Source organism: Erythranthe guttata, chromosome 6 (assembly GCF_056151865.1).
Source record: "Erythranthe guttata isolate IM_541 chromosome 6, IM_541, whole genome shotgun sequence".
Taxonomy (NCBI): Eukaryota; Viridiplantae; Streptophyta; class Magnoliopsida; order Lamiales; family Phrymaceae; genus Erythranthe; species Erythranthe guttata.
In genome coordinates, this window is record NC_142538.1 from 15,807,065 (window position 1) to 15,819,086 (window position 12,022).

A 12,022-nucleotide genomic window follows, 5' to 3' on the forward strand; every position below is an offset into this window, starting at 1 on the left:
TTGGTACTCGTTTTGTGTAGAAATACAGTTTCTGTTGCACCACAATCTGATATATACAAGCCAAAAAACACATCTTATGATCATCTTGTTCCAAAATGTGGAGCTCGAATGAGATAAAACAGGTCAAAAGTGATAATATTCCATATAATCAAGAAAATTCCACTAAATTTGAAACCGCAAGGATGGACGTGTAAGAAAATTTATAGTTGATGGGGCTATTGTATTTAACTAAATAGAAGGGGAGTTTTCATAATTTTATCATACCTCCGGGGTGATTGTAATGTACCCCAAAACTTAACAAAAATAAAAAAATTAATTGTTGGATTTACACACATAAAGTATCTTAAAGGAGAACCTGCAAGGCTATAACAAATTGCCCAAGATAAAATTAACAAGTCGTATCTTAAAAGGATTCTATCAGGTTAACAATTAATGCACACACGGTATACACACATGGTATATATTCAATTTTTATACAAGCTTCCCAACACAATCAAAATTCTTTAACTGTAATTCCATGGAATATTCCGATGGCGATTTCTTCTACAAACCACCTTTCGCAATCGTCGACGAAACCCGAATCCGGCAGCTACAAGACAAAGACATCTCCGAAGTTTGCACCCTTCTCTCTGTTTCTAGATCCCTTGCCTGCACCATGTTGCGCCGAAACAATTGGAGCAAGAACACCGTCTTCGACGAATGGTTTGCCGACGAGAAAAAAGTCCGGTGGTCACTCGGATTATTACAGAAACGAAAACCACTAAAACTGTACAACCAATGTAAGATTTGTTTCAAGAGTTTCAAGGTTGAGAGTATGTTGTCCGGGCCATGTGGACATCCCTTTTGCATTAACTGCTGGAAATCGTACATTGCTGCCTCGATCGACAACGGTCCCGGGTGCTTGGGTTTGCGTTGCCCCGAGCCCAGATGCAAAGCCGATCCAGGCCTGGAATTAATCGACTCGTTCGCTTCCGATTGTAATAAAGACAAATACTATAAATATCTTCTCGGGTCCTACGTGGAGGGTTGTTGGAATCTGAAGTGGTGCCCTGGCCCTGGATGCGATCTAGCGGTCCAGGTCAAATACAAGGAGCTCAAAAGCTACGATGTGACGTGCGATTGTTCGTACGAGTTCTGTTGGAACTGCACGGAGGAGAGACATTACCCTGTCGACTGCAGAATCGTGGACAAGTGGACGAAACGGAATACATCCAAGGAAAACAACACTAGGTGGATACAGGCTTTCTGTAAGCCGTGTCCCGGGTGTAAAAGAAACATAGAGAGAAACGAGGGTTGCAGTCACATGATCTGCCCATGCGGGCACGAGTTTTGTTGGGTTTGCCTGAGGCCCTCGATAGAAACACACACGTACTGCAACGCGAACGAGACGAGAAAAGACGAGTGGAGGACTCTGGAGTCCGCCAGGGAAAACTTGAAGAGGTACGCACGCCACTACGAATGTTGGGCCTGGAATCATAAATCCAGGGAATCCGCCCTGGATAGTCTTCGTCTTGCCAGGAAGAACTGTGAGCCGCCGTTTGCGATCGAAGCGTTGGAGCGGATAGTCGAATCCAGACGAGTAGTGAAATGGAGTTACGCGTATGGATATTACTTGCCTTTAACCGAGAAACGGAGGGTTGTGTATTTACGGTCCCTGCAGCTGGAGGCAGAGGGTGCCCTGGAAAGACTTCAATATTATGCTGATAGTAAGATTGAGCAATATGCGAATGACGATCTTCCTTCGGATGAGTTGACGGATTTTCGGGCGGGGCTTGTTGATATGACGAATCTCACGAAGAATAAAATCGAGAAATTGGTTCGAGCATTGGAGAATGATCTTCGCGAAGCTGGAGCTGAAACAAGCACTTTTTCTGGGGTAGTTGTGAGAGAACAAGTTCGGATATACCTATGGATCTTTTTGTTTTTTATTGTTTTGTGCTTCTTGTTGCGTTTTGCATTTCAATAATTTGGATTTTTAATTGTGTGTCATATAAATTGATGCTTACTTTTTTTGGCTTAACTCACTTTGCACTCTTGAAATATCATTTTGTTTGAAATATAATTCTGTTCCGAATAAATTCGGAAGAATCGGAGTATAAGCTCAAACACAAAGACATCCTATTCTATTACATAATATGATCCTATGGGGAAGGGAATAAGGATTACGGAAAACAAAGGAAATAACTGTAAGTACATGCAAAATGAAACAGTAACTCTTCGTCCTGAATCCACAGGCGGTGAACCAACAACCCAGCAAAATCACAGTTTACCGGAAAACCCTAGATTAACCGGAATCACTCATATTTCGGTTTCACTCTCACACAAAACCCCCATATATTAGTAACAAAGTTTAAAAATTAGGATTTTTTTTTTTTACCTACATTGAGAAAAAGTACTAGTGGTATTACCGAGTAGAAGTGACGTGCCAAGGTTGGTAGTTGGGATGGGTTGGGTCGATTGATTATCGGTCTATCAATCAACCCATTCGACTAACCGATTAATTTTGTTAAAAATTAAAAAATTTTGCCGACTCAACCTTTGTTGGTTTGGTAACGGTTGGCAACTGAGTAGTCAGTTGCCAGAAATAGGATTCACTTTAAAAAAATCCAAATTTTAGAATAAATATATGACGTGCCATTTTAGTTTGGTAACGGTTGGCAACCGAGCAGTCAGTTGCCAGAAATAGGATTCACTTTAAAAAAAATCCAAATTTTAGAATAAAAATATGACATGTGCCATTTTAGTTGAAAACAATAAACAACTCAACAAAAATTACAATTCCGAATAAGCACATTCTTACATACTGCCACTATGCCATCATCATTCACCTTTCGTAACAATTAATAGCAAATCAACCAAGAAAAAAAAATCAATTTCAATGTTCAAAGATCAAACTTCATTCTATTTGATAAATATTGTTAATATAGTAGGTTTGATAATTATCTGTTAGCAGACTTTGATAATATTAGTAACCATCAATCGATTCATCTATGATGGGTCGGTTGAAATTATCGACCAGATCCGTAGGATTGATTAGAAATTTTATTATCGATCTAAGAATATGGGTTGATAATGGGTCGGTGGGTAAAATAAACCGATCCAGCCCTAGTTGGTAGGGTATGATCGAAAGGAAGAAGAAGAATATGACTAAGAAATTTGAAAAATAAAACTAGGCGAAATGACTACTTTCTCGCGGGGACTCAACCCAAAACCGAAAAATCCGTTTCATACTTTATTGTAACCGCCGTACGAGCCTCCGTCCGAGAGAAACGATAAATAGCATGAGCATCAACAAACAGATAATTCCACAAATTTCCTTGAACCAAAACCTCAAATTACTAACAATGCAATAGCCACCAAGAATCAAAACCATATTACGAACAAACAAAATACGACATCGGTTTCTCGGAAAAAGGTCCCTCAACACTACCCAAGAAAACCTTCGTGTCTCGGCTTCAGAAACATCGTTCGCCATTGCTCTAACTACCTTCTCAGTGCAACTCCTCGCGACATCGGTCGCGTCCACAAGCCTCGCCGGAAACTCCGTGAAATCATCCAAAGGAAAATTGACTTTCGCGTATTTTACTATCTCTTTTTCCGCATAACGGTGAAGCTTTTCCAGGGCACCCTCTACCTCCCCTTGCAAGTACCGAAAATATATGACCTTATGTTTTTCGGTTGAATCCAAGTAATACCCATACGCATAACTCCATTTCAATACTCGCCTGGATTCAACTATCTGCTCTAGCGCTTCGATCGCGAACGGCAATTTATACTTCTTTGCCAGACGAAGTTTATCAAGGGCAGTTTCCCTGGATTTATGATTCCAGGCCCATCTTTCGGAGTGATGTGCATATCTCTTCAATTTTTCCCTTGTCGACTCTAATCGGCGTTCCTTATCTTTTCTCTTGTTGTACTTGTCGCATAAGTGGAACAATTTCCAGGGACTCAGGCACAACCAGCAGAACTCGTACCGACACGGGCTCGGACACGTCACGTGATCACATCCCTCGTTTTTCTCGATCTTCTTTCGACACTTCGGACATTTCTTGGTGCACGACGCTATCCACTTACTGTTGTCTGTATCGGAAGTCTGCAGTTTCATCCACTTGCGTACGATTCTGCAGCCGACAGGGTGATGTCTCTCTTCCAAGCAATTCCAACAAAACCCGTACGAACAATCGCAAATCACGTCGTAATTTTTCAGCTCCTCGTAATTTTCCAGTTCTTCGTAACGAATTTGGACTGCTAAATTGCATCCAGGCCCCTGGCACCACTTCCGCTTTCGACTTCCCTCGAGGTAGGACCTGAGAAGATATCGATAGTATCTGTCTTTATGGTATTTGGAAGCCAACAAGTCGATTAATTCCAGGCCTGGATTGGCTTTGCATTCAAGCTCGGGACAACGCAATCCCAAGCATCCCGGACCGTCGTCGATCGAGACGCTAACGTAAGACTTCCAGCAATCAGTGCAAAAGGGATGTCCGCACGGCCCCGACGACATGTTTTCAATCTTGAATGTTTCGAAGCAAATCTTGCAGAGGAGGTTGTCGCCCGGTGGTGGTGGGTTTAGCGATACTTGTTCCGGCAATAAACCGACAGACTCGCGAACTTTTTCCTCGTCGGAAAACCATTCTTCGAAAACGGAGTTTGCGTTCCAGTTGTTTTCGCGCAAGAGGGTGCATGCTAAGCTTTTCGAAATAGAGAGATGTTTGGAAACTTTGGAGATGTCTTTCTTTTGGAGTTGTCTGATTTTTTTTTCATTGAGGATTGTGTAATTTTTCTGATTCATATCGCCGCCGTCTTCAGCCAGGTGCTCCACCGGGTTCGTAAATCTATTGTAACCCTTAAAACTTATTACAAACCGTGTATATTGTGTGTAAATTACTAGTAACCTAATATATAGACCCTATTTTCAACGGAAAGATATAGTTTTAAAAAAGTGCAAATTCGACTTAGCCCCTCTACTTTAACCCAAATCAAACTTTACACCCATTGGCTAATTCAAAAATTTAGTTAATGATGTTGGAAATTGAGTACAATAAAAATATAAATAACTCTTAATAAAAAAATAGCGCAATTTGCTAAACATCCCTGAGCTCTAATTACCAACTTCTGTACTTTATTAAAAGTCCTTTGTTTTTCATACTCCCCATACTTCGTCAGATCCCGTCCATCCGGTTACATGTTAACCCCAATTTTGACCACCACTTTTGTTGGTCGGCGGTCTCCAGCGTTGATTTTTTTTTTTTTTATTTTTTTTTAAACTTATTTTTCATTAATATTACTGTTTTTTACTACAATATTATTGTCTGTCTTGAACTGCAATATTGCAGTTCAAGACAGATAGTAATATTGCACTTAAAGGCAATAATATTACTGTTCTAACTGTAATATTACTGCCTCAGACAGTACTATTGTTGTTAACACAATAATATTAATGTATTAATTAATTTTATCGTCTTGGCCTACAATATTACTGTTTTGGCATTCATGTTAGAATCCTATGGATTCTAATTGTACGAGAATTAATAAAACTTGTGCCACAAGTTTTCATATACCATGAGCTAAAGAAGGGAAGAGTCCTTGTAACTTTTAATTCTTTTAATTTGTCATTAATTGATTTATAATAGGAATTATTCTTCTAAAGAGTTTCCTTGTTTTGAAAATATTATTTCCTACGTAATTAAGAGTTTCCTAACCCTAATGGACTCTTTTTTCCTTGTAGGATTCTTATAACATGTAGAAGCATAAATACAGCAATACGGCGCCTCAGATCTCACGTCTTCTTTGAGAGAAAAATTTACGCAGAATATTTTCTTTACTCTCGTTTTTATTGGCGTCGTTTTTGGAGAGAAGCCGATCTCCCTTTTCTTGGTTGCTGTAGCACGCCTTTTGTTGGAGAAGAAAAATTATATTTTTCCGCTCTTATATTTGCTACTCCTGGAGCGTCTTGTTAATCGAGAGAAGATTTCAGAGAAATATTTTTTTTCTCTCTCGTTTTTATTGCTCCATCGTGATACGTGATTTTCATAGAAAATATACCGGCTTCAAGGCTTTGTGGTGAAGACACAGATTCAAGGAGAATCACAAGTTTGCTTCTTCTATACAAAAAGAAGATCGGTTCTTCGGGAGAGGGGCTTAAACAGATCTCGGGAGGAGATCGATCCGCCGACTGAGGGATTCAGCGTTGAAGGGAGTTCAACCGTGCGGAGCAAGGGACGTGCTGCAATTGAAGATTTATAATTCAGCGTAGTATACAAGAACGGCGTCAACAAAGAGGGAGTCTTTGTATTTTGATTAAGTCCTATTATTGTATTCGTAAAACTAAAAATTAGTAAATTTTATTTGCAGGTCCCCGTGGATGTAGGGTACAGTTGTATCCGAACCACATTAAATTTGTGTCTCGTTTATTTCTGTTTTTACAAACTGTTTCACGAACTGTTGCAACTCTTCACGCAACAGTAACGAAAAACTGAATCTGACACAAATAATTTATATCTGCACGAAATAAATTCTAACAATTGGCATCAAGAGCCTGTCACTAGATACACTTAGTGAGATTTTGGGATTTAATTTTTTAATTTGTTTTGTGCAGATATGTTTCATCGTGAAGGAGCGTCTACAGTACGACCACCTCTCTTGGATGGATCAAATTACTCTTACTGGAAATCGAAGATGAAGATGTTCATCAAGTCCGTTGATGAACGAGCTTGGCGTGCTATCGTGACTGGTTGGACCCCACCCATGGCTAAAGGAACGGATGGTATGCAAACGGTAAAACCAGAAGAAGCATGGACTAATGAAGAGATATCACTTGCCAATTACAACTCAAGGGCGATAAACTCAATTTTCAGTGGCGTTGGTGACAATCAGTTCAAACTGATAGCATCATGTGAATCAGCAAAAAGGGCATGGGAGATCCTACAAGTGACGTATGAAGGCACATCAACTGTTAAAACATCTAAGCTGCAGATGCTAGCCACGAGATTTGAGAGTCTTCATATGGAGGAGGACGAGACGATTGCTGATTTCCACGCTAAGCTGTGTGATATTTCAAATGAATCGTATGCACTAGGTGAACAATACTCGGAAACAAAGTTGGTAAGAAAGGCACTACGTTCATTACCAGAAAGATTCGCTTACAGAGTTGCAGCAATCGAAGAAGTGAGAGATATCAACACACTGAAGCTAGATGAACTCATGGGTAAACTGCAAACCCAAGAAATGAATTTTAGAGCAAATATTCGAGAAAAGAAAAAGGTGAAGAATGTGGCGTTCCAAGCTGAAGCTTCCCATGGCATCTCACAAGGCCAAACATTTCATGAGTGTGACATTGATGTTGAAGAATCCTTAGCAATTATGTCAAATAACCTCGAAAGCCTGCGTCAAAAAATTGAAAATAGAGAAAATTCCTCTCAATCAGGTAAGTCTGTTAACCCTAACAAATTTAAAAAGTTTTCTAATAATGGTTATTTTGGTGATGCAAAGTCTAGGAGAAAGCAATGTCGAGAGTGTGGGGGTTTTGGACATATTCAGGCCGAGTGTGCGAACACTTTGAAGAAAAACAAGATGTCACTCACCACTGTTTGGAGTGATAAAGAGGACAGTGATGAGGATGAGAACAACAAAGGAGATCAAACCACTAACTTTATGGCATTCAGCGGTACTACTTCGATGAGCAGAACCGAGGGACGAACTGTTGCAACAGTCTGTCCGACAGATTTCAGGTATGATGAATTATCTTTAAATAAGGACAATAGTCTGACTTCATCATTTAATTTTGCAGGTGAATCTGAGAGCAGTAGTGATGATGAAGAGCCAACCCTTGAAGAGGTGAAAGATGTATATGAAAAAATGTACCGGAAGTGGCTTGAAGTATCTGAGGTAAATAAGCGCCTTGAAAATGATAAGCATGTTCTCATAGAGGAAAATAAAGTGTTAAAGGTAAGAATTTCTACTCTTGAACAAAATGTTATTTCTTCTAGTAGAGAAATAGATAGCTTGCAGGCTAAATTTGCTCAAACCCAAGATGTTATTTCTAAGTTTAATACTGGTAGAGTAACTTTGAATGAAATTTTGAACAAAAATCAGCCGAACTACTGTCGTATAGGTATAGGGGGTAATCAGCTATCTAATGATGCATTGAAACAGAAAGAAGATCCAAAAAGAAAAATCAATTTTGTTAAACAATCCACTGTTTCACAAACTGTTGCGACAGTTGCACCAACACAGCCATTTCAAAGAAAAGTTTTTGTTCCTACCTGTCATTTTTGTCATGTTTCTGGTCATATACGACCCAGGTGTTTTAAGTACTTGAAAATGGTTAAAAGAATAATGGCCCGCTCACCACTTTCCGCTAAAATTGATCACACTTTTGTGTCGTCTCAAAAACCCAAGATAAAGGTTGATTTAGTGAATAAAACTCAACAAAAAATCTGGGTAAAGAAGTCTGATCTTAATTGTTTATCTGCCATTACTTCTTTAAACTCATGTGATGATAGTACTAATTGTTCCATTAGTTCTGGTGACAAAGCTAGTTTTGGGAATAAAAAACTTGGTAATCTGAATTGTGATAATTTGAATGCGAAAAATAAGTTTATGAATCCAATTCAGCATTCGAGAACTAAGCTTACTGATATCTGTCATTGTTTCATAAGGGGCTTGGTCGAAAAGGGGGTTGTCTCAATTGATTATGGTGCAACGGAGAATGAATTAACTGATGCTTTTGCAAAAACCATTGATGCACAGAAATTTGATTCCTTGCGAAAATCGCTGGGAATTTATGTTGTTTAATCTGATGCAGTTGCATGAACTGTTGCAACTGTCTGTGTGTCCAGACTTGCAACTTTTAGAGGTAGGACACTTCATATGTTTTTGCATCTCATATAGGACCTGCATTAAGCATACTGCATATGATTGAGACAAATGTGAATTTGATACTTCGTGTATTTCTAAATTTTGTGGGGTAGAACTTCACCAATTCCCAAAATGATTACTTAAAAGGCTCCAACTTATTTATTTCTCTGAATAGTCTTGTCATGGTTGGATGTTTTTATAGGGAAAAGCTGCCTCTTTTAATGAGTGAAAGCTACTCTTGAACTACTGTTATTAATATATATATATCTACAACCATTTGGTCAGTGAATAGTTCGAAGCCTTTTTGAGTCGAGCCAGTAAATCACGTGGCCGAAAGCTCGCTACAAGGCTCAATTAGAAAGCCCAGGGAACTACACATTGCACGGCCAATATAAATTATATATATGGTCAGTGAATAGTTCGAAGCCTAGTTGAGTCGAGCCAGTAAACCACTTGACCGAACACTTACTACAAAGCTCAATTAGAAAGCCCAGGGGACTACACATTGCACGACCAACATAATCTCGTTCCTTTTAATTGCTCTGTTTTTCATGGGAAAAAGCTACCATTAGACGTGTGTGTACGCTACCTAATAAGAGCATCTTTGTGTTTGACTTGGGATTATTAAGTTTATTGGTTGCATTGGCAGTCGGATTTTTGGGGATTGCGCTTATCGTGAATGTGAAGATAAATCCCATATGTTTTGTTTGTCCATACAGTATCCTATTCACATATGTCTCTTCACTCATGTTTATTTTTCATGTTTACTTCTTGTCTTGCATTAGGCATTTAAAAAAAAAAAAAAAAAAAAAAAAAAAAAAAAAAAAAAAAGACGGGATTTTTGTTTATGTGCCGGTTAAATTTGATTTTTTGTTGCAACCGGATCGATTGGGCTTATTCCTCACATTTCCACGTTTCTTATGAAGTTTGGCAAAGTCTGTAGTCTTTGCTATTTAATGTTGGATTTGATATCACTATCCTTTGATTTTCGCATTGCAATTATCGTGTGGTATTGAGTTTGTGAGTTTGTGATTTTCTGTGCACGTTATGTATAGTGATTCTTCTCACTTACTTCCAAGATTCTCTCTTCGTTTCAATCTTTTTGTTAAGTGTTTGAACAGCTTGCTTGAATCATCAAGATCATTAGTCCATGTTGAGTTATATCTGCATGGTGATTGCCCAGAAAGGGGGAGAAAAGAACAGGAGAAAAGAACAGTAACGATGGCATGAACACAGGGGGAGTTCCGACAACTGTTGCGACAGTGCATGAGACAGTTGCTGGAACAGCGATATAGGACAAATAATAAGCATTGTGAAGAGAAGTTGTTTCTGCTACTGCATATCCTTTTATCTCGTGCTTATCTTGAACGAATTATCTGCTTTTATTTTGGAACTATGGTTTATTTACGGTTTACACTATCTGGTGAACTGTTTGATAAACTGTTGCAACAGTTTATATGTGCAGATGTTATTCTGAATTTGCTAACCCTTGTTCATGCATGTATCATATAGTTAGGGGGGAGTAAATATTCTGACCAATCAATGCCAAAGGGGGAGAGTGTTAGAATCTCGTGGGATTCTAAGTCCACAACACCAAGTGAAATTCTATGGAGATGTTTATTGTCATTAATTGGTTTAGGTCTTCACAAGAATATAAAAGGAGGAGCTATAATGCCGATGTTATTTGCTGAGTCTCTTATCACGTGGATAATTTACCACGTCGTCATCCACCGCCTCCCAAGTCTACCAAGCCAAGTAAGCAAAGGGGAGTATGAATGCATTTACAAGAGGAGCTGCCTAAGGATCATTCACAGAGGGAGATACACATGCAGGGGGAGCTGACTCCGTTGTGAACCACCTGTCAAAGCCACTACTGTGGGAACAGTTGCTGAAACTGTGGCACTTACTGTTGCAGCAGTTGATGCCACTCTTGTTGTTAAAAAGAGTTGATGATGGTCTTTCGTTTTATTTGCTTCGGTCTAATCATCTGATTGTTTTATTTTCAGGTTTTTTACTCAGCGGGACAAAATAATTATAATCAATAAACGACAAAGGGGGAGATTGTTAGAATCCTATGGATTCTAATTGTACGAGAATTAATAAAACTTGTGCCACAAGTTTTCATATACCATGAGCTAAAGAAGGGAAGAGTCCTTGTAACTTTTAATTCTTTTAATTTGTCATTAATTGATTTATAATAGGAATTATTCTTCTAAAGAGTTTCCTTGTTTTGAAAATATTATTTCCTACGTAATTAAGAGTTTCCTAACCCTAATGGACTCTTTTTTCCTTGTAGGATTCTTATAACATGTAGAAGCATAAATACAGCAATACGGCGCCTCAGATCTCACGTCTTCTTTGAGAGAAAAATTTACGCAGAATATTTTCTTTACTCTCGTTTTTATTGGCGTCGTTTTTGGAGAGAAGCCGATCTCCCTTTTCTTGGTTGCTGTAGCACGCCTTTTGTTGGAGAAGAAAAATTATATTTTTCCGCTCTTATATTTGCTACTCCTGGAGCGTCTTGTTAATCGAGAGAAGATTTCAGAGAAATATTTTTTTTCTCTCTCGTTTTTATTGCTCCATCGTGATACGTGATTTTCATAGAAAATATACCGGCTTCAAGGCTTTGTGGTGAAGACACAGATTCAAGGAGAATCACAAGTTTGCTTCTTCTATACAAAAAGAAGATCGGTTCTTCGGGAGAGGGGCTTAAACAGATCTCGGGAGGAGATCGATCCGCCGACTGAGGGATTCAGCGTTGAAGGGAGTTCAACCGTGCGGAGCAAGGGACGTGCTGCAATTGAAGATTTATAATTCAGCGTAGTATACAAGAACGGCGTCAACAAAGAGGGAGTCTTTGTATTTTGATTAAGTCCTATTATTGTATTCGTAAAACTAAAAATTAGTAAATTTTATTTGCAGGTCCCCGTGGATGTAGGGTACAGTTGTATCCGAACCACATTAAATTTGTGTCTCGTTTATTTCTGTTTTTACAAACTGTTTCACGAACTGTTGCAACTCTTCACGCAACAGTAACGAAAAACTGAATCTGACACAAATAATTTATATCTGCACGAAATAAATTCTAACAAATATTACTGTCTTACACAGTAATATAGTTGTTAACATAGTAATTTAGTTTAAAAAAACCAGTGCCGGTGAC

At 38.7% G+C, this 12,022-nt stretch overlaps 2 protein-coding genes across 2 annotated transcripts; one reads left to right on the forward strand and one right to left on the reverse strand.

The window, feature by feature from the left end:
• The first annotated feature begins 517 nt into the window (after window positions 1-517).
• On the forward strand, window positions 518-1,966 carry LOC105957278 (putative E3 ubiquitin-protein ligase ARI8). The gene has a single exon (XM_012981211.2). It carries the CDS (start codon window positions 518-520, stop codon window positions 1,964-1,966), a length of 1,449 nt encoding a protein of 482 aa, XP_012836665.2.
• A 1,266-nt stretch (window positions 1,967-3,232) lies between these two features.
• LOC105957276 (putative E3 ubiquitin-protein ligase ARI8) lies at window positions 3,233-4,792 on the reverse strand. The gene has a single exon (XM_012981210.2). It carries the CDS (start codon window positions 4,790-4,792, stop codon window positions 3,233-3,235), a length of 1,560 nt encoding a protein of 519 aa, XP_012836664.2.
• Window positions 4,793-12,022: the final 7,230 nt, after the last annotated feature.

What these genes read in the sequence shown, in the direction of transcription:
- LOC105957278 (XM_012981211.2), top strand. Translation starts at nt 518, where the DNA reads ATGGAATATTCCGATGGCGATTTCTTCTACAAACCACCTTTCGCAATC.
- LOC105957276 (XM_012981210.2), bottom strand. Translation starts at nt 4,792, where the DNA reads ATGAATCAGAAAAATTACACAATCCTCAATGAAAAAAAAATCAGACAA.